The sequence below is a fragment of the Fibroporia radiculosa genome, assembly GCF_000313525.1.
Source record: "Fibroporia radiculosa TFFH 294 genomic supercontigs, scaffold860, whole genome shotgun sequence".
NCBI lineage: Eukaryota > Fungi > Basidiomycota > Agaricomycetes > Polyporales > Fibroporiaceae > Fibroporia > Fibroporia radiculosa.
In genome coordinates this window covers 112,176-137,234 of record NW_012133245.1, presented here as the reverse complement: position 1 = coordinate 137,234, position 25,059 = coordinate 112,176, and the positions used below count along the sequence as shown (strand labels likewise).

Genomic DNA, 25,059 nt, shown 5'->3' with positions numbered 1-25,059 from the left:
CCCCGCCCCTGCCCCCGCCCCTGCCACCACATGTGCCGGTACATGACGACGATATGACACCCCAAAGGCCTCCAACAAGTCCGGAGAATGACCCCGATCTTTCAAAGACGATTTACTGCACCAAGCCATATAATCCTTCGCTGCCACTCGTGCAATACGCGCTCATGATTGATGCCGGCTCGACTGGTTCACGGATTCACATCTACAAGTTCAACAATTGTGGAAAGTCACCGATGTACGAATACGAAGTCTTCCGTAAGACGCAGCCTGGCCTCTCGGACTACAAAGGCCGCCCACAAGAGGCCGCGCGGAGTCTTGACGTGTTACTGGACGAGGCGGTCAAAGTGGTACCCGCAGCCCTACGCCCATGCACGCCAATTGCTGTCAAAGCTACCGCGGGACTTCGGTTGTTGGGCGCGGATGACAGCGCTGCGATCCTTACCGCCGTGCGGCAACGGTTGCATGAGAAGTACCCTTTCAATTTACAGGATGATGACGGCGTCGTGATCATGGATGGGAAGGATGAAGGTGTATACGCATGGATCACCGTCAACTATCTCATGAAGACGATTCGTGGCGATACCCCGGCGGGCACACCATCCTACGCTGTTCTCGACCTCGGTGGCGCATCGACGCAGATTGTGTTTGAGCCAACTTTCTCTAAGCCGGATTCGACACTAGAACAGGGCGAACACAAGTACGATCTGACTTTCGGCGGAAAGGATCGTGTATTGTACCAGCATTCCTACCTCGGTTACGGATTGATGAGCGGTAGAAGCAGCGTTCATCGGCTGGTAGAGTTCATGGGTTCCCTTCGTGGTACCGGCAGTGGCCCTAATGCGACTGTGGCGAATCCATGCCTCGCAAAGGGGACATCCAAGCTAGTAGAAGTTGAAGACGAACGTCTGATTGAGAAGTTTAACGTAACTATGGTCGGTGAGGACGTTGGTTCATTTGAGGCATGCAACCGTGTTGTCGAGCTGGTTATGGCGAAAGATGCGTAAGTCAATTTTCTGGTATCATTTTGTGTAGCTGACAGCCATTGTTCAGGATCTGTGAGGTGAAGCCGTGTTCCTTCAATGGCGTCTACCAGCCATCCCTTCTCGAGACATTCCCATCAGGCAAAGTGCTCCTTCTTTCTTACTTCTACGACCGCCTTCAGCCATTCCTGGCTGCATCCCCGTCGCTCGCAAATTCACCCCTCCATATTTCTACGTTCTCTACGCTCGCACAGCAAGTCTGCGAAGGTAAGCCGTCCTGGACGGAACATTGGGGCAGTGACGCAGCACTTATGAAGGAGCTTGAGGGTCGACCTGAGTGGTGTCTGGATCTGACGTTCATGCATGGCCTATTGAGACTCGGATACGAGTTAGATAGCAATCGCACGGTAGAGATCGGAAAGCGAATCGAAGGGACAGAACTCGGTTGGTGCCTCGGAGCAACACTTGCCATGGTTGGCGGTGATCTGAAGTGTAGAGTATAGATATACGCTTATAGGAAATACCTCCCCTCCTTTGAGGATACCTCTCGATGTCTCGGACTGCTGTATAGTACAGTACATTCTTCCCCTAGTTATTTATGACTACTTGAACAGAACAAGGGACGTTAGAAAATCAGTTAGACATCGGCCTATAAGCCTAGTAGTAGCATGTACCCGGATAGCTTTGAGGCGACACGAAATTCGTCACAGACGAGGGATTAGGTTTGATAGAGGACATCTTTTGCTACACATTCTCATACCATACCTTCCAAATGTAGAGGGGAAAGGTTTGGGTTGAACCTACTTTTCTACGTGCAATCCTCATGCTTCTACAGTGTTCATTTCTTCGCGCGTTGGGCACGAGCCGATTACGCGCAAATTACGCGTGCGATATGCAAATTACCTTATATAGTACTTAGACGCCTAGTAAGATCACAATCTTAAGCGTCTGCGTGCGTCCTTGTTACGGACGTTCGACTTCTAGACTAACTTGAAGAGCGCACCCTCCTCGCGTTCTCGTTTACTGGTCATTAGCGATGCTTTTCTGTCCCAACTGTGCAAATCTTCTCGTTATATCTGCGGAGACTGGATACAACAAATGGGCTTGTAACACTTGTGCATATGAATTTCCAATCACCAAACAGGTGGGCTCACATGCTAACGCAAAAAACTGCCTCAATGACGACCTCGGTCGGGCCGCACATTATAATGTCTAGATGACCTCGCGTACAAAATTGAAACGAAAGGAGGTCGATGATGTCCTGGGTGGGGACGAAATGTGGAAACATGCGGATTCCACTGCTGGTGCGGGCTAGCCCTCTTTGGTAGCTTTCTTTTGCTACTCACACGCGTAAATTTTATTTCAGCTACATGTCCCAAGTGCGACTTTGGCCGCGCATACTTCTATCAGCTCCAGATCAGGTCCGCTGATGAGCCCATGACAACGTGTACGTTACTGTTCCTCTGCTCCATGTGGTTCACAACGATCCGTGAGTTCATTGCTGACATGCGGCATCTTGTTCTGGGTTCGTCGCTCGCAGTCTATCGGTAGGTGTCGTCCTGGTTCTTTGTGTGTGGAGCTCAAAATTTGAATTTATAGATGTGCCTCATGTGGGAATAATTGGCGAGAGAACTGAAGCTGCGATTCATCCAAGAATCCAAAGATTCTGAACCTTCGCATTTGTATACACATATTGATACCAGTCTCCACTTTGATCGTAGAGTCAGCAAGGACAAATGTGCCATTCTGTTCCTTCCACCGATACTAATATCGACCTCTTGGTATGATTCGGTCTTGCATGTATAGCTATTTTACGCCACCTGTAGCCATAGACACGCCGTTTGAACATCTTCCATCTTACACGAAACGGACACTAGAACCCAGTCGAGTTACCACACATTTGACACCACATTCCCTTGAGGGGTACAAGGCTGCCGTCTTCTCCTTCGACCATGTCAGGTGTGTTGTCCATTTTCCGCTCGGGTTCCTCAGACGCTACTTCAATGTTCATCCTATCGTTGGTTTCCTCGTCTCTCTCCAAAATAATTTTAAATCACGATAGTAGATGAAAGTACTTCTTGGCCCTAATGACTGAGTGAAACTCACAGTTATTTCAAATCTTAATAGAAAATAATACTTACCCGTACACCTAGTCAGCCATCGTGAGTAGGGCGATAGATCTTCGCAACGTTTTGGTACTACCATATACGGGAGGCGAGTACCACATAGCCTATCATTTTATCTATGGGCACACTAATCAGCGGGAAAGTGGTGGCTACTCACGGCTAGGGAGATAGGACCTTTCTGAGCCTCGCGGTAGCATCGGACCATAAGTACCTCGAGGCTCGATCAGCCATGGTAGTTTGGCCCTTTGGTTTTTTTCTCAAGATGACCACAGCTGACTGTGATCACGCCATGAAGTGTCATATGCTCCCTTGTGTCGATTGCAATAGGCAACATCAGGCCGGTAGCTAAGAAGCTGGCTCAGGTTCAACTTGGCTCAAACTTCGAGTATCTGGCCCAATATCACCATGACTGTGATAGTTCAAACTCCCATATTTCGGCGTGTTATCTACGGCTCTCACATTCTGTCTGATTAGTAATGAGAATACATGAGGCGGAGAAGATCCCCAGGATCAAAATCGACTGGTCTCAGCAGCGCCATGCCTCCGTCCTCCAAACGTAGCAATCTCCGCCTTGCTCAAGCGCCAGGAGAATCTGCGGGACGCGGGCGCTAGCCGTAAGTGTGGCTGCAACTGTCCGGGACACCGAGTCCGAGCCAGAGTCGGAGACTAGCACCGTTCCGAAACATTTTCCTCTTCTGCCCTGCTAGCATGTCCGCGACAACTCCAAGCCACACTCTAAACCAAGCCCGAATCTCTCCTATCATCCTTGATCTCCAGAGGCCAGCACTGGATTTGTTTTGGGCCACCGGAACTCGGCAGTGACTCCACTGATATCCTCGCTTAGTGGCCCGTATCGAACGCTTAAAGCAACAACAATCATAGCGGGGGCGTCAGTCGACAACCTCTCTCTCTGACCACAATGGGAGAGTTTGCAGACGCGATTTTGCGCCTTACGAAGTTTGCATACAATAAGCGAGATGCTGCTGGCCAGGTATGCATCTCTGTTGTGTTTGTTCGTCAAGCCAAGTCTTGATCACCGCCACTTCGAAAAGGGTGGACTATTAACGGGTCAAGATCCTTCTGACTTCAACACTTCTGACCCACTACGACTATGGGTTATACAACTTGGTTAGTGGCGCACCTTTCTGTCATTATGGCGATGTGTACTAACTTCTCGCGCGGCTCGGCTGGGCAGGTGTGATATTGATGATGACACAAGTTCTCTCACTTGTACTGGGGAAGATCAAGCAGCCGAAGGTCATTGCAGAAGTGATCGGTGGCATCTTGCTGGGTGGGTCCACCTATGTCAATCAAAGTGCTGGGTTTAAACGATCTGGGTATAGGTCCCACTGCATTCGGTCGCATCCCCGGTTTCACCGAACATGTATTTCCTGAGCAGTCTTTACCCTACCTCTCGCTCGTTGCGAACATTGGGCTATGTCTGTTCCTCTTCCTTGTTGGCCTGGAGATCGATGGTGCTATTGTCAAGCGCAACTTCCGGTTATCCTTTATAATCGCAGTTGCTGGCATGGCCCTTCCATTTGGTTTGGGTGCCGCGCTCTCCGTACCCTTATACCACACCTTTATCCCCTCTACCGTCAAGTTCACCAACTTCATGCTATTCACGGGCGTTGCGTACTCGATTACTGCTTTTCCAGTTCTCTGCAGAATTCTCACCGAGCTGAAGCTGTTGGATACAACCGTCGGCATCGTCGTTCTGTCCGCTGGCGTTGGAAATGACGTCGTCGGCTGGGTACTTCTCGCACTTAGTGTGGCCCTTGTGAATGCAGGTTCCGGTTTGACAGCGCTGTGGATCCTATTTGTGTGCCTTGGCTGGGCGCTATTCTTACTTATAATTATGACGAGGGTCATGTACTGGCTCGCGCGGAAGACAGGTTCGATAGAAAATGGCCCAACAGTCTTCTTTATGACAATAACAATTTTATTAATGTTCGGCTCAGCATTTTTCACGGATGTCATCGGAGTGCGTACGTCCCGCACTATAAACGAACTGTGTGTTGACACATTCTGCAGGTTCAAGCGATCTTCGGTGCATTCTTAGCTGGATTGGCTGTCCCCCGAGAAGGTGGTCTATGTATTACGTTGACAGAGAAGCTGGAAGACATGGTATCTATAATATTCTTACCTCTAGTATGTGGCTCTTATCTTTGTCGATTTCTGGCACTGATTATCCGTAGTATTTCACCATTTCAGGTTTGAATACCAACTTGGGCCTACTGAACAACGGTACGTACTATCATCCGTTCTCGATTCAAACTGATGACGTGTCGTACCCAGGCATTACTTGGGGATTTACTATCGCGATATGTACCTTGTCCTACTCGGGCAAATTTGGCGGCTGCGCAATTGCCGCCCGACTCGCGGGCTTTTCTTGGCGCGAAGCCAGTACGATTGGCTCTTTAATGAGTTGCAAAGGGTTCGTGGAGTTGTTTAAAATCGCTTCTCCTTGTTAACCCAGCTGCAGCCTTGTTGAATTGATCGTGTTGAACGTAGGGTTATCAGCGGGTATTCTCTCTCAGCGCGTCTTTTCTATGTTTGTGCTGGAGGCCCTTATCCTCACCTTCATGACTACGCCAGCTGTTGTCGTGCTCTACCCTCCGGAGATGCGTGTGCGTGTGTCGTTGGACAATAATGGAGCTACTGGGACTGTCAAACACAGAGGAGATGAACATACAGCGGAGAAGAGATCAGAAGCCAGTTCGCTCGGAGGGAACCTGAATGAAGAGGCGCGGGAGCACAAGTCCCGCTTTACTATCGTATTGGACAAGATCGAGCACCTCCCTGCTTTAATTGCCTTCACGCAGCTGATTCAACCGCCCGCGATGGGCGCACTATCGGAGGGAGAGAATACAAATCTGTCCCTCTCAACACTTCCAGGTTCTGGAAAGATCAATCGTTCAAAGATGCATCGCTATTCACCCAACGCGCACGAAGTCTCAGTCAATGCTCTGCGTTTAATAGAGCTTTCCGACCGAGCCTCCGCTGTCATGCGTTCGTCCAATGCGGATTCTTTGATCCATGCCGACCCACTCCTGAACATCTTTAGTACTTTTGGCAGCCTGAATGGGATCTCGGTCTCCTCCTCGCTCGCGATTGTGGCATATGATGACCTCGCATTAAGCATTGCGGAAAACGCTCAACGACACCGGTCTCAACTTGTTCTGCTGCCCTGGCTGCCCTTCCAGCCATCATTGGAGGCATCCCCTTCCCCGGACGCGCTGACTGGGGACGCTAGGGATTTGTCTCCGACGACTCCTCGTGCTACAACAGGATACATGCAAAATCCGTTTGAGACACTCTTCCGAACAGCCCCCTCGGGCCCGGACCAGTCTTCTTCAGCTGTGTATTCGACTTTTGTTCGCAGTGTCTTCGCACGGATGCGCACCGACGTCGCGCTGTTCGTGGACCGGCGACATCTTGGGGAAGCGGGGTTACCTATTGTCAGCAGCCAGCAGCATATATTCATGCCGTTCTTTGGAGGACCGGACGATCGCCTCGCGTTGGACTTTGTGGTTCAACTATGTGCGCATCCGCGGACAACTGCAACGGTTTTGCGGATAAGACAGTATCAACCGCACGAAGCAGAGTCCATTGACAAACCTGCTGCAGCACACCTTGTTGACAAACATCCGATTGAAGTTACGGTATGTTACTCGCTTATAAATTTTGACGCTACGTTCATGTATCCACTCAACAAAACTACAGATGACGGCGTTCCCCGACACAATCTATGATCACCACTCAACACAGACTCGCTTGCAGTCAGAGACTGCGGACAATGTCTTATGGTCGCGTTACGTGTCGCAGGAGCCAGGGGTCGATGCACAGTTACTTGACGCCCTCTCCCGCATAGAGTTCTCTGAGGTGCAGACGCCAACGCCTCTCCGGACCGTCGTGGAATACGCATCCAATTTCTCCTTATCTGCTAGTGAGATTCGCTGCCGGTCGTTGATCATGGTTGGTCGGTCGCGGCGGCTTGCATTTGAATACCATCAACAGGAGCTGAAACAGCTCATGGAGCACCACGGAGCTGTCGGTAGCGAAATCAGGAAGACCATGGGAGACGTGGCCTCGGCACTCCTCGTGACTGGGAGCAAAGCCAGTATTGCCGTCTTCCAGGCGGCGGACACTTCTCTTGATTGATTGAATTCACTCGTCCATATGTCATTGTCACTGACTGCCACGATCATGCCTCCAACTGCAACCGGATTTGATACCCACACACTCACCAATGGTCATTATTCATTGCTCCTTTTATACTCTACCTTGTATGAACAAATCCCCCTTCACGTATTAGTACTAGTAGTATGGCTTACCTTAACCGCCGCTGGAAACGAGCCTTGAACAACATGGATCATGTCACAAGGCTTTTTCAAAACCCTGAGCGTGAAAGAATAGTGAATCGGAGACAGTGATTATAACAACACCAAGAGTATATATAGGATACAAAATGGGAAGAGCAGAACCGTAAAATGCAGGGTCACTCTTTACTCTTCTTTTTCTCCTTTTCTTTTTTCTCCTTCGTTTTCTCTTTTTTCGATGTTGATCCCTTATCCTGTTGTCTCTGGAAGTGAGATCAGCGCATTCATACAGTGCTGCGCAGACATACCTCGGCCCCCTTCTTCTCTTTCTTCTTTTCCTTCTTCAGCGCCTTCTTTTCCTCCTTGGACAGTTTGCGCTTTTTCACAGGCTCCCCATTTTCCTCGTCGACATCCATGTCGTCGTCGCTGCTCTTGCGCTTCTTCTTTTTATCTTTCTTCGGCGTGACCTCAATGAGAGGCAAGGCGGGTTCGGCATCCATCGCCTCTTCCTCGTCATCCTCGTCGTCATCTAACGCAAGCTGATCCAACACTTTCCGAATAGCATCAGCGTTCTTCGATGGTGAAGCACCGGTTTCAAAGAAATTCAGGCGCTCTTCCACTTGCTGCCTGAGCGCCTCTCCGAACATCGGAGACGGCTTGTCTGTATTCAGATGAAAGATATCAATGATACCGAACGTCATTCACGTCATGAGGATGAGGCACACGTACCAGAGTAACAATCTATTCGCGACGCGATTGAACATTTGTTCGCCAAGAAACGTGAGATACGACCCTTGTACTTTGGTCCTGCGCGTCCAATGAAAGAAGAGTGATAGATGAGACCGTACTAGAAGTCGGTCCTGAGTATCCATTTCAAGGCACAATATAACCATACATGCCTTTGGCGTTTTCCCTTTTGTCTTCAAAGCGCGGAACAATGCTTTCTCGGCACCTAAGATCTGCACTGTGCTCGCGGGGTACTTGCTGAGGTTCGTCAGGCTACCCGCATGACTGATTAACCGCGCGCCGATCCGCTCTCCCAGCAATGCGGTGAGACTTGGCGCGACGACGTTCATTTTCTCCGAAAGATACGACATGAGAGACTTCCTGTATTCCGCCAGCGAGACCACACGGATTGCGAATGCGTTGATATTGAGCATATCAATTTCGGACAATGTCGAGCCCATGGAACCCCTCGCCGCATCCAGCACATTCTGAGCTAGTGTCATGTCGTCGTCCAGGATGGCGGCCAGGTCATGCAACTTCTCCTCGTTTAGCGTCTCCTTTGCTCCAATGAACTGTGCCGCTCGCGCGTACTGATAGTTGTCCGGCACGATCCTCACCAGCTCTGGAAAGTGATAGCCGTACCACTCTCGTATGCGCATGGAGAACAGATTGACGTCCTTGTCCAGCTGGTCAAGCAACGCGATAGCCTGTATGATCATGTTGTCTATCCGATTCACGTTGAATTTCAGCTTCGCGCGCGAGTACGAGTGACCCAGGCCCAATTGTGCTTTGGTGAGGTCGTCCGCTTGCATGCCTTTGAGGAGCTTGGGTGCATGTTGTCGAATACCGCGAATGATGTCTTTTGAAGTATCCGAGGTGTCGCAGTCAATATTGAGAACAGCTTTAATGGATGACCCCAGCACCGGATCCCATATTGCCAACGTTGTCGTCGATGTTTTGGACGTCCTGGACAAGTTCAGTTCCAGCAACGATTTCAGGTGGTCGTTCAGGATCCCTGTCGAAATCCGATATATATGTCCGAAAGTCTTCATTCAAATTACAAAGCTTACCTTCTGAGATATCGTTTGCATTCTCCAGGGCGTGTGCAGCATTCTTGAACGGCGAAAAGCTGATCAGAGTGACCATTTTCCCAAATTTTGCCAGATCGTCGATGGAGTCCTGGACAGCCTTCGTCATGGCGCCGACATTCTCTTGTAACTTGATCTCAAAGACTGCATACCCAGAAGCAGACTCGAATAGGGCGTGTGTGGCCATGACGAGAGTACTGAGGACGGCTGTCCTGCTGTCCTGCTTGATTTTAGCCGAGTTCTGTTCTTGCTCAATACCTCTGCGCGACAAGTGGCGGAAACTTTTGCTACTATTCACGTGATCGCCAACATAGGCGCTTACTCTGGCCGAGGCCCGACTCGTCCGGACTTTGATTCACCTGGGTCAAAGAATCCCAGCTATCGGGATAGACACACGGACTCCGACACGGCCCATTGATACATAAGCATTGGCAATTGATAGTATTTGGTGCGTTCAAAATGTTACGGCTTTGACAAGGTATATGCTGAGGCTTCAGCTCGCGACTGATGTTCTACACCCCCAAAACTCCATGGATCCTCACATGAGCTCTGCTATGGCAGATTTTGAGCGGCTCTCCGTGTTGGTCTCGAACGCTCAGGGATGCATAGCCCCGTCCCATTCAATTTTGTTATCTCATGATCCAGTTCCCTGGTTCGACATCTATCCGAGTCTGTGGTTAATGGCGTTGAATGTGTGGAGGGGGGCGAGAACAAGGTTTCGCATCCAAGTATCTTCTCTGCCCCGTGTATCTTGCTCTACTGAGGCCGAAAGATCTATAACGGTCAAGAGACCGGATTTCCGAGCGGTCACGCAGGATGTTCGCCGTCTGACAAGGTTCAATCTCTTGAATAGAGTCTGCTGCCTTGAGTGGTGTTACCGCACCCGCCGCTCCCGTCGGACACTTGTGGATTTGCCCAGGACGTCCCAACTCTGCTCCTGGAATTGCTGGCGGTCACCATGACGGTCCAAAGCTCCAATAGGTCCTAGCATTAAATCTTACACGATACCATGAGAATACTGACGAATAAAAATCTGTACAATTTTCGAAACCGCCGTTCAGCATCCATCTCGCCGCTTACATCTTCTAAGCCCGTACGCCCCGCGAAGGACCAGCTACATGGTGCTATGTTACCTCCAGATGGTCGAGCCGAATCGTTTCCACCTTGTTCACCACCGACTATTCAAATAATTGTGAGCAAGTTCTTGGCTCCTCAGTGAAGCGGATCACGTACCGATATCCTGTCAGCCCACAGCACTGCACGAATACATAGAGGTACCTTTGATATGTGCTGGCGAATGCTGAATCTGTGCCCCTCAGGCCACCTTGACCAGTTGGGTGCATCGAGGCTTTCAGACCACCCCTCATATTTATCAAGGATCAAGGGACCGCTGGACTCCCTGGGGCCGGAATAGGTAAAATATAGAATATAGGTGTCGCCATCGCAGAAATTGTTGTCGCTGTCTGGCGCCTACGAGGGAACTACAGTTCAGCCACCACCTTCGGAGATCCTCAATGCACTAGTCACTCACCTTGAAATGTTGCATTTCCACGAAGCACCAGACTTCATCCGGGTGTTCAGGATATGAATGCGAACATGTATTGTCAGGCTCATGGACAATGGCCTCGGCCAGCCAAAGTTCGATTGGTCCGGGTAAGCACAGCACTTCCTTTCGATACTCGTTGCGCTTTTCTTCCGCGGGAATTCGTCGGGGAAGCGGGCGACGGGTATCGGGTTTGCCAGCCTTAGGCATCGTCGGGATGATGATGCAATGGGGGATAGATTGAGAGAGGCACTCTCTTTTTATACAATACTGTCCACTATTTTATCTTCGTCCATCTGCAGGCCGATGAGTGATGACCATTATCATGATTCACAACGATACTAGGATCCTACTAAGCTGCCTCGAGGTTCTGTTCCAAAAAGGCAGGCAGGCCTGCCTTTTCAAGTCACTCCATGTGCTCCGGTCCTGCCAGAGACTATGATATTCTCATTCCTGCAGTACACGGGCTGCTTCGGTTTGAGGGCACAGCACATGGTTATCTTTAGCCGTTGTGCAGGAGAGCCTAGAAAAGGTAGGAGTCGGCAATCGCAGCTGTCGGTCTGTCCGTAGGACATGGGATGCGGGCGCTGGAAGCCGGGACTAGCTTACTCCACACCTTCCCTACGCAGGCAGCGATGAGCATACTTGCCCCCGGGAGATTCGCACACACTCTAGCAGCACGAGCTGGCAGGGTACCTGCTCCGTGGGGGCCTCCCGTGATGGCCTTGCCTGCTGGTGGCAGCCTCGTGTCGGGCGGAGCGTGTTGTATGATTGCACCTTGATCAGCATAAGCATGTATCGTCTTCTGCGAGCCATTGAACGAGTGAAAGCTGTCTGGCGAAGTAGTTCCTGTCTAGTACACCGTACTACGGACTCTTGTCAACGGGTGGACGGACCTACAGCGATCAATAGGACAAAATAAGGGTGGACACGTGACAAGAGCATGGACGAGATCGGGTCGCCCGATATTGGCGAGTCGCTGGGATTTTGGACCGTCATGGCTGCCTCGTGTTTGGGGCGAGGACAGGAGGTCGCCCCGCAATCGTCCTTGTCTCAGTCCCCTCACTTTGCTGGCCAAGCGCTAGTGCGAGGGCCTCTCGGTCTATATCTGCTCTGCTCACGGGAGCTCGACTGCGGGGCCCTGCCCTCTGTGAGGAACGACTACGGCATCTAGGAGACTAGGATTGCCACGACCTTGCCACGACCATGTAAGTCGTGGTCACCCATACATTGTTATCTGACTTACCGTCTATCACCTCTTACAGCCGTCCCTCCGGCGCACCTCCCCCTCCCTGACTCTCCGTCCGCACGCCCGTCACCCCGTCTCCTTTACCTATCGGGCTCGCCATGTTCAAGAAGCTGCTCAAAGGTCTTGACTCCACACCCTCGACGCCAAAGATTGGCAGAATAGAGCTTCCCGAAGTCGGGGAGGGAGATGTATTCTATATCTCCACCTCAGAGGCATCAGCGATCGGCAAGGATTGGTCTTCGGATAGCGAGGACTCGTCTTCACCCCGCTCACCTTTTGGAGCCTGGCGACGGCCATCGACGCCTCAGCCTGATAATTTGAAGACATGGCGGAAAACTGCTACGCCACAACCTGCATCACCGCTTAGTCCTCGGCGGGGATCATCATCGTCCCAGTCTGAAGGATGGAAGCCCATCAATAGGACTTCGACACCTCAGCAGGATATCAAGGCGGGTTGCAGCAGGACCTCCTCGCCCCAACCGGGATTATCACGGTCAACGGAGAGATGTCCATCCCCTGCGAGCGTGAAGCCTCCTCGGAAGGGCATCTTGAAGCCCAGTATGTTTTCCATACTGTCATCGTTAGCCAGTTGGCGCGGAGATCACTGACCGACCACGTGTCGTAGTGCCTCCACCAGAACCGGTCACTCTCCACTGGCTGCTGCTCCCATACGATCCCGCAAGATCGAAGAAGTTGATTTATTTTGATATTGCACATGATCCACGTCTCATACGCGACCACTCGAATATGCCGCCAGTGCTCTTGAAGAGTACAGACCTGGAGAAGCTCGCGTCAGAGATTCCTTTGTCAGAGATGAGCATCCGCTGTGCGCAGCTCCCGCATTGGGATATCCACGTAACGCCATCAGGCCCCGGGGGCATACGGTGTAAGGATGTCTATCGTGCAATATACGAGACTTTCCATCAGCAGTTGTCGCCGATGGAGAAGGAATACTATATTCCAGCAGAACGCCTCGCTAGATGCGAGGCATACTTCCGTAAGCGATGCAAGGCATCGCAGACTTTGCGGGGCTTCGAAGAGAATCAAGGTATGCGTCGAGTTGACCTGCTGGAAGGGCGGGCGATATTCATGGGTTTGAGACGACCGGTGGAAGCTGACGGTAAACCGGACCAATATTGGGTGCTGGAGCTAGGTCTTCCGAAGGGCTCACGTTGACGTTCCTGACGACTCATCTTGCACATATTGTATCATGCGCCACCTTGTCACGGTCAGTACGCGCCCTTATCCTGTGGCATTTGGACGCACAACTGATTTGTCCATACCGATTTAGGACTGGACTGGATCCCAATACCTCCCCTTCGACTACTACACTCATTTTTGTGTCCATCGCCACACGCTACCCGCCAACCCCCACGAAACCCCCACTCCGGTCCCGGAATTCACTCTTGTGGCTTACCCTTATCTTCGCCCTTCATACTATCGTCCATGTAGTACCACATGTCCTCCACTACACCTGTCCAACATGATGGACTACTTTGTACAATATTGGTTTCGGTCTGCTCACCCAGGAAATTATGTGTTTATGCGGTTCCCTGTAGCAGACCAAATTGAATCATGGGATTTTCGGGCATCGCGGTTCGATTTAGAGAAGCAAAAGGTCGACCCGGTCAGGAGACCTCAGCTAGACACATTTTAGGGGACCTTTGGTTGTGAATGGGAGACATGAGGCAAGGAATCGGTGTCCGCCTAGCCAAGGTTCCAGACCTCCCGAACAAAAGGACGGACGGAGCGGCAAGATGGAAGGGGTCGGCACTGAGGCCTACAGGTCTTGAACAATCCAGAGTATATTATCTGAAGTGACAGTGTATGCATAAGAGATATTGAGGGGCATCTTGCGAGTCGGGACGTCACAGGTGAGCGGAGCAAGCTACGACTCCGTTTCAGAGGCACGAGGACAGCGGTGGCGTGGTTTCAAAGTGTTTGCGACAGAGGCACCAAGTTCGCACCATCAGAAGCCAGGCAGACACCAGAGAAGGCCGAGACGAGAGATTGAGAACTTGGCGGAACGCTCACTTATGTTCGGCCGCGGATGCTGGTGTGAGGTAAGCCTAGCTGTCAGCAGACAGTAGTACCTCCCGGGATTTCAATTGCAGGAGGACGAACGCGGACAAGAATCCTGGGTCCAATATATCCTCAAGCGTCAATCCGGAATCGATGTTGGCGACGCACCCCATTCCACTTGCATGCAGACAAACACGAGGTGTGCTTCCTCCACCACATCCAGGAAGTCCGGCTGCATAATGCCCTCTAAAGATAGCCTATGAACTGGGGAAATTGTCCTTGGCTTGTTTGGCGCACCGCTTCGTTGCGTATACAGGATGCCGTACACCCTATCCAGTCCTAGTATGGTTGCTGGCGAAACTTCGCGAGTATGTTGTAGGCACTTCGCACGATAACCAGGGCACAGCCATGACTGAAAAAACGACCCCCGCTGATAAGCCAAGTAAAGTATGGAGTTCGCAGAAGGAGACATGGGAATAACTCGTCTAGATACAACCGTGACAATCAAGTCGTCCGCAGAACCGCGTCGCAGCAGATCGCGATCACGTGGAGCGTGTCACGCATGTTAGTGGCGAAGGCGCGAACGTTTGAACCCTTGAGAGCAGTAGCTCTACTACCACCGGTCCTCTAGATAGCTCTCATTCACTCTCAATAACTTATCGAAGTAGAAATGCACTACTTCCTAGTAACTATCAATATCATACACTACTATCGTATATGAAGGGGCTGTAGGTTATACATGGTGAGAGCGAAAACGTTCGACTTGAATAAAGAGCAACGTATCACTGTGTAGCGGCGCTTCCGAGGGAATATATAAACGTATCAACGTTGGAAGGATAAAGATGGGCGGCGACGAACATATAAGGAACTGACCGCGATGATTTCATGCGAGCGCACATGCACCTTCGTCCCAGTCCGTCCGCGAGATCACTCCCACGGAACGGCAGAATGGACACGACACTTCAACTTCCTCGTCCTCCTTCTCCTTTTTGTCCTCGCCGCCCCATCCGGCCACACGCTCCGCACTGACAAGACATGATGGGTGAAATGCGTGCTCGCACGCCTTCTCATCTCCTCCACCTAGCCGCCGGATGAAAATCTGGCGCAAGGACGCTGGATCCACGACGGGTACTGGATCCTCGTCGGAGGGACCAAGTCCGCAGCTCACATCCCAACACCGCATGCCCATCTCACGCTCTCTGCGTTCGACTCGGTGGCGCAAAGTTGGGCCAGGTGGCGCCGGAGGTGTCCATTGCCGCTTCTCAGGTGGCCGAGTGCGATTCTGGGAGCGCAGACCGTTTGTATTAGTTGTAGGCGGAGGCGGAGCGAAGCCAGTGAGAGGGTCGGTACCAGCAGCACCAAAATGGCCAAGTCCGCCGAAAAAAACCCCGGGACCGCGCGGTGGGGACCCAAGTATTTGCTGCAGGAAATTTCGGATCTCGTGCTGATTCGGGCGTATATACTCAGTGCGAACTTGTGGGCCAAGGACGTTAGGTCCCTCGTGGCCAAGTTGCGCGTTCGATGGAGCTGCAGCAGGAGCAGCTTGAGCTTGAGCTTGAGCTTGAGCTTGAGATTGTGGCTGCGGCTGCTCCTGGGGTGGTTGCGGACGGTTTGATGCTGGAGGTGATCTAGACATGCGCTCGAGAATATTCCGCATTACCTGAGGGTCAGTGGGAGCAGCATTTGACGCAAAATGCCCTTGAGGAACGAGTCCAGGTCCCAGTTGACCACCTGCGCCCAGTGGCATAACAAAACTGAATTCAAGAGGGAACGAAGGGAATCTCGGCATGCGAGTCCGATGTGGTCCTGGCTGTGTACCCGGAGGAAAATCTGCAATGGGTGTAGCCTGAGGAGGTGGGACTGCGAATTCAGCTGGCTGTGGTTGTTCGCCAGGCACCTGCACCGATTCTTGAGATTGTGGCGTGGGGCGAGTACGACGTTGCCAAGGAGGTACATAAGTCAAGGAGTCGGGATCAATGTCAAATCGACACGAGGGGCACGTCGTGCGATGCGGCTTGGTAAACCAAGGGAATAGACAGGCCGTGTGAAAAACATGAGAGCACGGAAGAACGACCACTTTCGGAAGGTGCGCATTTTTCACGATCCCCTCAGATGGTCCCGCTTGCGAGGCATGGCCAGGGTCAATTGCGGAATCCCTGTCGTTCGACCCGTCCGCATGCGATTGCATCTCCACATCAGACTCTTCGACGGTCGAACTAAGCTTCTCCCAACATATGGAACAGCCCGAGCCTCCTTCGTTGTCACCCATCCGCTCAATACGTTCAACGAGACTCATTGGAACCTCTTCAAGTCCTCGAATGAGCTTCTCAGCGCGATCCGGATCATCTTGCTCCTCTCGATGCAAGCCGAACGGGAAGAACGGGAAATGACCTGGCTGCTCTCCAACAGGAATCCCGAATAATTGATCAAGATCAGGCATAACAGGAATACCATCTCCAGTGTCATTAGAGTTGCCGCGGGTCCCAGGGACTGGAATTTGGAAAGTGAAATTATATATTGGTTGCTGACCTTCATGACGATGATGATGGTGATGATGATGGTGGTGATGGTGATGATCGTGTGGTTCGGCGCCAGCATCTTGAGGCGCATCATCCTGACGTTGATGGGGAGGTGGTGACGGAGGGGAGTAAAAGTCGAATGTATAAATCAATTGAGCGCCATAACGAGGGGGCGGGTGATTAGGAGGATCAGTATGCTGCTGATTAGCTGAGGTCCGCATTTCTTGGGGAACGGGAGCACCGTCTGTGCCTGGTGAATGTAGGCGCTGGCGATTCGTCTCACGCATATCGTTCTCCTCGTCATCGTCGTCAACACGCGCGCGCCGCGCATTGCGCAAATGCGTCCGCGGTGCCTGTGACGGTAAAGCAGAGCGCATCGAAACTCGCCTGGGCACAAGTCCGTCATGCATATCGACATCACCGTCTGAGTCAGAGACGCTTTGGAGTGAAGGCATGGAGCTGTCCGACTCGTAGCCAGACGCTTCCTCGCGCGCTACGACTGCAGAAGAGGGCTGTGCGATTGCTTGCTCCTGACCCTGAGGTGAGGGATCAGGCTGTGAATGAGAAGAGTTGAGAGAAATGTCGCCTACAAGCCGTGTGATGTTCTCTATAGGAGTCATTTCGCGGTCTACGCTGTCCCTCTGCTGGGAAGTACTGCTTCCTGCGATAGTATCAAGTGGTGGCATGTCCAATGGCGGCATGCCAGTTAGGTCAAGCTCATGATCTGGCAAGCTGGGCTCGTTCGCGGGCTGTCGTGGCTGGTGAGTCAAACCACGAACCAAGTTCTGGAGGGCTTGTCCAATATGTGGATTGGAGTCCAGGAAATGATGGAAGAAACCGCCAGAGCGTTGGTGGTTGTCCATGGAGAAAGGAACGTGATCAAAGGGGTATGTACCACGTTGAATCGACGATGGTGGTTGCAGCGAAAGAGAGCAAGGTCGTTGAGGAACGAGACGACCTGAGTAATAACTCTAGCCACCGTCTCCGCAGACCCTGGTGCCAGCCAGCCCCTGCGAGAAGGTTCTGGGCGCTTCCGGTCCGCGTATAGAAAGAGACTGACTAATCCTCCAACTCCGGCCAAATCCCGAACCATGTCCTCGGCGCACCAGCTTGAACCGTGCACTCAGGCTCTTCTACGGTTTAGACAACACAGTGCTGTTCGCCATGCACCTCGAACTCGACGTTTCACTCTCTGGATCATTCGGCGAAACCAACGACTGCAGCGAGTCTCTCACTTCTACCTAATTGGATGTTTTCAATTATCTGTATGTTTTCTGCTGTTCTTTGTGGTCCTTTGGCTCTTGTTGCGATTCATATCGGAGATCAAGGTGGTGTTCCATGCGCCATCTGGACCAATAGAACGCAGAAGCAGACGGTGTTATATGGTTTCGAAATGTCCGCAGCCCTTCGAGCAGGTGCATACCGGGTGTTTGGCGGGTCGCTAGTACCCCTACGCGAGGCTCGCCAATGTCCTGTTTCCATCCCTTTTTGCACCACATAACCCACAGTGCCTCGTTTCTATCATGATACAGTCCTTGCCCATCGTCGTGGGTACGCCGTTTTCTCCCTGTGCTGCATATCAAACAGCCTGTGGTTGTGTGGTTACTTCCCTCACTGCCGGTCGGGTCTTTGGGCGCAGGGGTTGCTGCAGGTCCGTGATCCTGTGCTATACATTTGGTAACAGTGACCAGTTCCATGCTTCGTGTGTCGTAATCATGTAGTGCAGCACCCTGGTGGATGGCGACTTTGATCACCAACTCTAACATACCCCTTTGACCACTCCGCTCACATTTCCCGTTGAGCAATCTGATTTGGCCGCAGTGGTCTCACTCGTGATTCACATTAGTGCCATCCGGCTGAGCGCTCTGCTGTACTGTCTTTATCGGCGGCGTAAACGTACTCCGAGCATCGGACTTTGTTGACCTTTCACGCCCATATTGCATGAATGTTCACCCCACCCACATCACGGCCTCGGGGACGTCGGCGTGATGCTCGTCGGGGTCGTACCCCTCCTCGCTGTTGCTCGCGTCCCGCTCGGCATGGCAAGTGACATCACCCACGGTGACCAAGGCCCCCGATCGCTGAGTGCAAAGCCGTCTTCGGTCTGATGCCGGCGGACAGAGGGGGTCGCTCTATCTCCCTCCCATCTTCCCGCCGGTCTTGTCCCGCGCACCTGTCCGGTATCCTCTCGGTCGATCGTAGCCACGGCAGTGGGCTCAGAGCGCTCCCGGGCTTCTTTATCGATCGCGGCACGATCATGGCACTATCCATTCCGTGAAAGTCAATCGAGATGTGAGCGGCTTGGGCGGGCCAAGATGCGCATCAAACTGCGCAGGGCGCGCAGAGCAGCCGGACGGACTCGCGGGAAGGTTTAAATACTGATATTAAGAGCGCCATAAGTAAACTAAAGTCAGACCTGGAGTACACGAGGAGAGCAACGTCCGTGACATCGGATATACTTTACGAAATGCCCTTCTGCTTCGTATCGCGCTTCGAGGGTCGTATGTATCTTCGGGCGCTTGGAATCCCGAACTAAATCGCAGTGCAGACTTCGTATGTTGGGTTAGACACCCAGAAGACAGTCACTCACTTGCACAATCGGGTATAGTACCAGAAGGCATGCGCCAATCGTCCAGGCCCATTTGACGCTAGTGGGCAGCGGCTCTGGGAATTGGCCCTTGCTCCATTTCTTGATCACAAGCAATTCCGTACCAATGGTGGCAAGCATCAGCCAGACATGTTGCCCCATTCGCACAGCCTTTCTGTTCACGGCGAACGTCGCCCCAATACGGTGCGATAAGGAATGAGGCTGCTCAGCGATATGCGGCTCAATACTTGACGATCATGGACGTACCTAGGGTCGTTGACATACACATAGAGTTCCCTTACCGCAGGTAAGGCACAAAAGAAGACGCCGACCAGGCGCGCAATGACGAAGGGGTGTTCGGGTTCCATCCACAACAACGTCTGCTCCAGTCAATCACTTAACCTCTGGCTCAAAAGAACAGCGCCTACCTTCAGATAGAACGGATTAAGTTCAGCCGCAAGGAATACGGCCAAAAGCAAAACGACGGTGAAATAGTGTCCAAATGAGGCTGTACCTTCCCATTTGAACGTGGTCCAATCTTGCGGGGAGAACTGGCTTAGAACGCGCTTGGTCTTTGAGCGGAGGCCGTGGGATTGTCGCAGGCCGCGCCAAGTATAATGCTACATGCACTATATACAGTTCTTAAACTACCGATGTTGCGGGAATACTCACCTTGACTTCAAAGTATTGACACGTTTTCATGCCTAAGTAAACGATATGAAATAGTATCAGAGGACTCAAGTCTAGCCGTCAAATGTGCATCCCATAATCCAACACGTACCTAGATATGCACCGAGCCAGTTGCAAATCAGGACATCCAGAAGCCACTAGATATATAGTGAGGATATATGCATGGAACTCAGAGTCGAGTCAACAAACATGGTCCCACCAGCACTGATCATATTTTAGCAGGAATGAACGAACACAACAGGCGGTTAACCTACCTCAGCGAAGTTGGCCAACTGGTGTTGTAAGCTATATTCAGCAAGCTCAAAGGCAATGCTCAGGATCTAGTCATATGAGTGATAATGATAAGTATTAGAAAACACAAACTTACCCAACAAAACCAATAATCACGGAGAATCAAGGCCTTACCAAACCATCCTAAGGCGTGGGCAAGGCAGAAAATATCGACTGCGTTCTGGGCAGCAATTAGTTTAGAGGGTACTTGTCCGGTTGCTATACACGAACCCAGATATTCAGCGGTGTGAATTCGCAATTCTCGGCGTAGCTCTTCTCGGGAAGCGGGTGTCCCAAGCTCGGGTCGAGAAAGGTCATCATTTCTCGAGCAGAGTCAAGGTCTTGGAAGAGCAAGAATACCAAGGCGAGCTCATATAGCAAGTTAATACCAAGAACGACTCGCCAGAATGCTTTAGAGCGAAGAGCTTGTCATCTTTATTTTATTCGCCGCTACAATGCCCGACATACCTGGATGAGGCCTGAAGAAAGGACCATCTCGGAATTGTATCATAGAGAAGAGAAGAAATCCGGCGACCGCAGCATACGCGCCACTGAGACCACCGAGAGAAGTAAGCCATCAACCGGAAAGGAAGCGAGCAGAACTCACACTCTGCGCTTATCCCGACCCTCCTCTAATACATCTTGCGTGGTAGCGACATACGCCAGCACGGCCATTGCCGCCCCCAGGGCGGATAGAGTAATGGGCTTGTAGAAAAATCTACGTTTCTGTTCATCAAGGGTGTCCTCCGAGTCGGAGAAAGTGTGTGCATACTCGACACTGGTGTCATGTTTCTCTTGAAAGGGCGAAATCCGGGTATACGGCTCTGTACGGTCCGCCTGGTGGACGCAGAAAGTCGTCAACCGAGTTGCGTAGCGTTGTCAAGGGCCGATAAGGAGACAGCTCACATCGTACCCTGTATAATATCAGTTTTTCGTCAAAGAGGGTAGGTAAGATGATTGTACTCACAACGTACGGGTACTCCGTCTAACCCAGGTTTTGGCTCTGGCGCCTCAGCCAGGATCACAGCGGCGGTGTCGGAGTCCTCCGTGGGCGATGATGAAGACTGCGCGACCTCTTTCTGGTCAGACATGTCAGGAGAATGAGGATATATTGGCAAAGTGAGTGATGAAGGTGAAAAAGTCGGCCACAACGCAGCCATCGACGTCCAACAGAATGTGGCCACCTTTGGGCCCGCGCCGCAAGGAGGGCGCATGTTTGGCGCCGTCTGTAATTCGGCACGTTGCTCGACTTCACAGTCATGCCGCCCGTCGTGCAGGCACATAGAAACTAAGCGGACAACACTTCTTCATTTATGCACTACAAATTCGAGAGACTGCCAGTGATAATTTTTCCGGGGACAATCAAAGATGTCTTCTACATAATTCTCCGGGCGACGTAAGGAGATTGCCCTGAGAGTACCAAAAGATCCTGGTATTGTGGGGGGTCCACACGCAAACAACGTCATGCCTCGAAGAGAACTCCTTCTGGGCATTGGTCTGATTCATTTGGAGGAATCACGGCGCTGAGGTGTTCAGGATCAAAGACGGATGTTGTTGGTGCCCTTCCCTTGATTCTAACTTCTCCCCCAATCTCAACGTGAAGGACCTTGCGCCACTCTTCTAGTGCGCCGACAGCATCAAGAGGGGTCAATCGTACTCCGTGGATGGCCAGGCTTTCATCGGATCTTCGGCTAGTGAGCAAGCTGTCTGGACGACTCCGACATTATTCTCCGTGTAGCAGTTTTGTGGAAGCGCTCCACATAAACAGCCAGCCTCGAGTCGCATCGACCGGTCAGGGACTGGTCTGGGGCGTGCCGGTGCTTGTAACGGGCATTCCTCTCCATTGAGCTGAGTTGCAAGTACATCTTAATGGGTGCCGCATTGACTTGCTCAGACCCAAGTTCCCGGATTTCCGCTCTATAGCACTCGAGAGCGAGAGAAGCGAACCTTCTGTCCGGTGGTGTTCTAGATATCGTCGAAGAACTAATCGTGAGGGCTTAATATAGCATGTAATTTACGCAGATGAGACCCACCATCGTGCCCTTCTCGTGATAGCGTTATCAAGCAGCAGAATATCAGTCTAGTTCGAGCAAATTCACTTCGTTGTCCCTAATTTTTCGTGGGGGACAATTCATGATGAACCGGGGCAAGATCGCAGATGTAAGCGGAAGCTCCATGTCACAAATGACAATGTCACCGTTGCAACTTACAAGAAAGGCGAGAGAGAAAATTGTGCGCGGCGATGTATTGGTTGAGCACCGAGATGCTGGTTGTGTTCAGCGACATACTGGGAGCTCAACTCCTCATCGACGCAAGTGAGCAATATTGGATGAAACAAGCCGTTAAGCCATGAGCTGGTAGCATAGGACCACCGAAGACACTTACAAATAGCAGCTCGAAGAAAATATGGCGGTGCGGTGAGTTCTCACAGGTAAATCTGAGCCAGTATGCGGTCAAGCAGGTGTCGGGCATCGACGAAAGTCGACATGAGAAATTAATGAAAAAAATGACACTCACAACCTTAGCGATTGGGCGAAAATCACCTTATGGTTCTAGGAGGGGATAGGCTGCATGGAGCGTATCTGCCTGCAAGCTGTCAGTATGAGCTTTCCATAAATTTCAGACCGCTAAAGTGATGCACAACGAGCCTCAGTACGACTGATTCGAATGCCGGTTTAGAGTTCGCCTCGGCCAAGCCGCATCCTGCTCCGATGATCCTGATGATCCTGCCAATGATACCTTAGTATTAGCAGAATTCGATGACACATTCCGGGCTATCTGCGGAGGGTTTAAATAGCACGGAGGCAAAAGTCGAGTGCTTACCGGAGATTTCAGACAATCGCGGGACGCGCTGAGGCTTAGTAGTACCGAGTTGGACAGTGGAACAAACTTACCTGTTGAGATATGCGACCGTCGGTGGAAGCCACGCCACCGGTTACGTGTTCTCCTCGACCTTGTGACACTGCGACAGTGGTTTGTTCGTAACGGACCCCAGACGTCCAGGATCCACGACTCGAATACGATCCCGAAGAGCGCCAGGCTTCTCTTACAGTTCTAGGTCCTCTTCCCTACGGTCCTGACTATCCTGGATCATCTTTATCGCGCCTAGAGCACCAACCTCGCAGACGTCTTCTCGTGCGCTTTGGCTTGGCCATAGGGTTGCTATACTTCGCGTTCTGAGCTGGCAGACCAGATGGCGATAGGCTTGACCCACGGGTGCACTGGCTGTGTGCCCAGAAGACAGCTGATTGTTTCGGCGGCAAACCTGCGTTTCGTGCGATTCGGATTCCGCCCATGCATCGGACGATCAGAGAACTGTCAATACATAATGTAACCCCCTACGTGCTCAGGCGTGAACCGAAGCATATGTGTAGTTGCTTTGGATAACAGCAAATGATGGGTAGAGTCGCATCAGTACGACAATCCCAAGGGACAATCACATCCCATTCTAATAGTCGGATCAGTCAATGTGCTCCAGTAACCTGAAGAGTGCCGTCATCCGATATACTCTTTTGTTCTTCCGTTCCCATTAATTCAACATCAGATAAAAAGCACTCCCCGCCGCGTGCCCTTGTCCTCCCTTGTTTCGTTGCCTCGTTCGAACTTATCGGACCCGTATAAGAGGTTCTGTATGCGACGTATGGCTCCTCTGTAAGTGTTTTCTTTTTCTTATCGGGACTGCAAAGCTACTATGCGGTCTGTCCGTGTTTTGATTTGTATAATCCGTCAAGGTGATATGTCTAATGTCGTCCTACATCTGTATCTTCCAGTACTATCGTCGTGTGTCCGCGATGATCATGCTGATCGGGATGTCTGTCTTTCGTCCACAACAGGATAGGCTTACTTCTCCTCCGGGTGCTCGGCGATGAATTTATCAGCTACGAACCTTGTTCGTTCATTGACAAGATAACCTAGAGATGACCCGACTGGATGGCGCCGGCGTGGTCTCCACGGTGAGCCGAGTTTGTGCGGAACCGGCCAGCGAGTTCTCTTGTCTTTTACCCATCCTTTACTCACGTGTTCTCGGTTTCGAGCTCCTACTCGGCGGCGAATCTTGTTTAGTCTCGGATCGGATGCGTCGGTCTGGGGCTCCATCTGTCCTGGCTGAGGTCTTTCCAAAGCATAACGCCACATTCTGATATCCCAAATCGTCATGTGTATGTGTGGAATCACACAGCATCAACTGTGATGCCAACCCGGTGCTCGATGCCACACGTCCTGGGTGACATACAGGACTTGCATAGAGTACCCCATCAGAAAGTCAGTAGCGTGTCAAAAATCCGATCCGGGATCTATTTCTTCTCGGCGTTACAATCCCAGCGCAATGCCCAGAGCGCGTGTCTCCGAGTCTGATCACGCCTCAGGGATGTTTGTCATGATCAATGCGTCTCGTGCGTTTTGTTCTAGCTCTATCGTCTGCATCGCGAACATTAAACTTTGTGTGCCTACACGAGTCTCCGCGAGACTGCAATGCGATTATGGCGCCCGTGACCCGGATCCTGCATCGTTATGTGGCGGCAGAGGACTATAGAAGCTGAATCTCGCAGTCCAGTGGGGACGGCCTCGTGAATCCGGATCCACGATACGAGCCACTACGGGTACTGGTTGGCGGAGATCTGTATAAGATTAAGGCTCAGCAACAGTCTCGTAACCACCGGTGCGTCCTGAGTCAGGATGGCTTGGCTTCTCGTTTGGGAACGTAAAGTGGATTTGGGGCTCGGGGGACGCATCCGTTGGAGACGTGGGCAAGAATGCCATGTTGTAGCGAACGGAAGGTAACAACGGTAGGCAACCACAGGTGGATGGAGCCGAATCCTCTTGCTGTGGATTATGTGACTCCGCCTTCCGTTGCGTACCTTTCTCCATAGTATACTTATTCCATGCCATCACGGCATCCTCTCGACAGCGGCTGTGAGCCATGAATCTTATCTGCTTCT

General features: G+C 51.7%; 7 protein-coding genes across 7 annotated transcripts; 3 read left to right on the top strand and 4 right to left on the bottom strand.

Annotated features, from left to right (window-relative positions):
- Positions 1–53: 53 nt before the first annotated feature.
- Positions 54–1,483, top strand: FIBRA_01772 (uncharacterized protein; the record flags this gene model as incomplete). The annotated part of the gene is made up of 2 exons (XM_012323643.1): positions 54–1,000; positions 1,051–1,483. 2 exons carry the CDS (start codon positions 54–56, stop codon positions 1,481–1,483), a joined length of 1,380 nt encoding a protein of 459 aa, XP_012179033.1.
- A 2,600-nt stretch (positions 1,484–4,083) lies between these two features.
- Positions 4,084–7,270, top strand: FIBRA_01771 (uncharacterized protein; the record flags this gene model as incomplete). Its single annotated transcript, XM_012323642.1, has 8 exons — positions 4,084–4,234; positions 4,302–4,397; positions 4,450–5,090; positions 5,141–5,257; positions 5,305–5,353; positions 5,405–5,543; positions 5,592–6,771; positions 6,833–7,270. 8 exons carry the CDS (start codon positions 4,084–4,086, stop codon positions 7,268–7,270), a joined length of 2,811 nt encoding a protein of 936 aa, XP_012179032.1.
- A 337-nt stretch (positions 7,271–7,607) lies between these two features.
- FIBRA_01770 (uncharacterized protein) lies at positions 7,608–9,429 on the bottom strand (the record flags this gene model as incomplete). Its single annotated transcript, XM_012323641.1, has 5 exons — positions 7,608–7,682; positions 7,737–8,089; positions 8,158–8,275; positions 8,319–9,169; positions 9,225–9,429. 5 exons carry the CDS (start codon positions 9,427–9,429, stop codon positions 7,608–7,610), a joined length of 1,602 nt encoding a protein of 533 aa, XP_012179031.1.
- A 937-nt stretch (positions 9,430–10,366) lies between these two features.
- FIBRA_01769 (uncharacterized protein) lies at positions 10,367–10,995 on the bottom strand (the record flags this gene model as incomplete). Its single annotated transcript, XM_012323640.1, has 3 exons — positions 10,367–10,420; positions 10,476–10,712; positions 10,774–10,995. 3 exons carry the CDS (start codon positions 10,993–10,995, stop codon positions 10,367–10,369), a joined length of 513 nt encoding a protein of 170 aa, XP_012179030.1.
- Positions 10,996–12,132: 1,137 nt separating this feature from the next.
- Positions 12,133–13,210, top strand: FIBRA_01768 (uncharacterized protein; the record flags this gene model as incomplete). Its single annotated transcript, XM_012323639.1, has 2 exons — positions 12,133–12,592; positions 12,660–13,210. 2 exons carry the CDS (start codon positions 12,133–12,135, stop codon positions 13,208–13,210), a joined length of 1,011 nt encoding a protein of 336 aa, XP_012179029.1.
- Positions 13,211–14,939: 1,729 nt separating this feature from the next.
- FIBRA_01767 (uncharacterized protein) lies at positions 14,940–17,438 on the bottom strand (the record flags this gene model as incomplete). Its single annotated transcript, XM_012323638.1, has 1 exon — positions 14,940–17,438. One exon carries the CDS (start codon positions 17,436–17,438, stop codon positions 14,940–14,942), a length of 2,499 nt encoding a protein of 832 aa, XP_012179028.1.
- A 1,597-nt stretch (positions 17,439–19,035) lies between these two features.
- On the bottom strand, positions 19,036–21,213 carry FIBRA_01766 (uncharacterized protein; the record flags this gene model as incomplete). Its single annotated transcript, XM_012323637.1, has 14 exons — positions 19,036–19,107; positions 19,166–19,337; positions 19,430–19,542; positions 19,591–19,782; positions 19,835–19,866; positions 19,944–19,989; positions 20,042–20,056; positions 20,107–20,172; positions 20,220–20,303; positions 20,354–20,532; positions 20,591–20,673; positions 20,730–20,959; positions 21,029–21,036; positions 21,090–21,213. 14 exons carry the CDS (start codon positions 21,211–21,213, stop codon positions 19,036–19,038), a joined length of 1,416 nt encoding a protein of 471 aa, XP_012179027.1.
- Between the last annotated feature and the right edge of the window lie 3,846 nt (positions 21,214–25,059).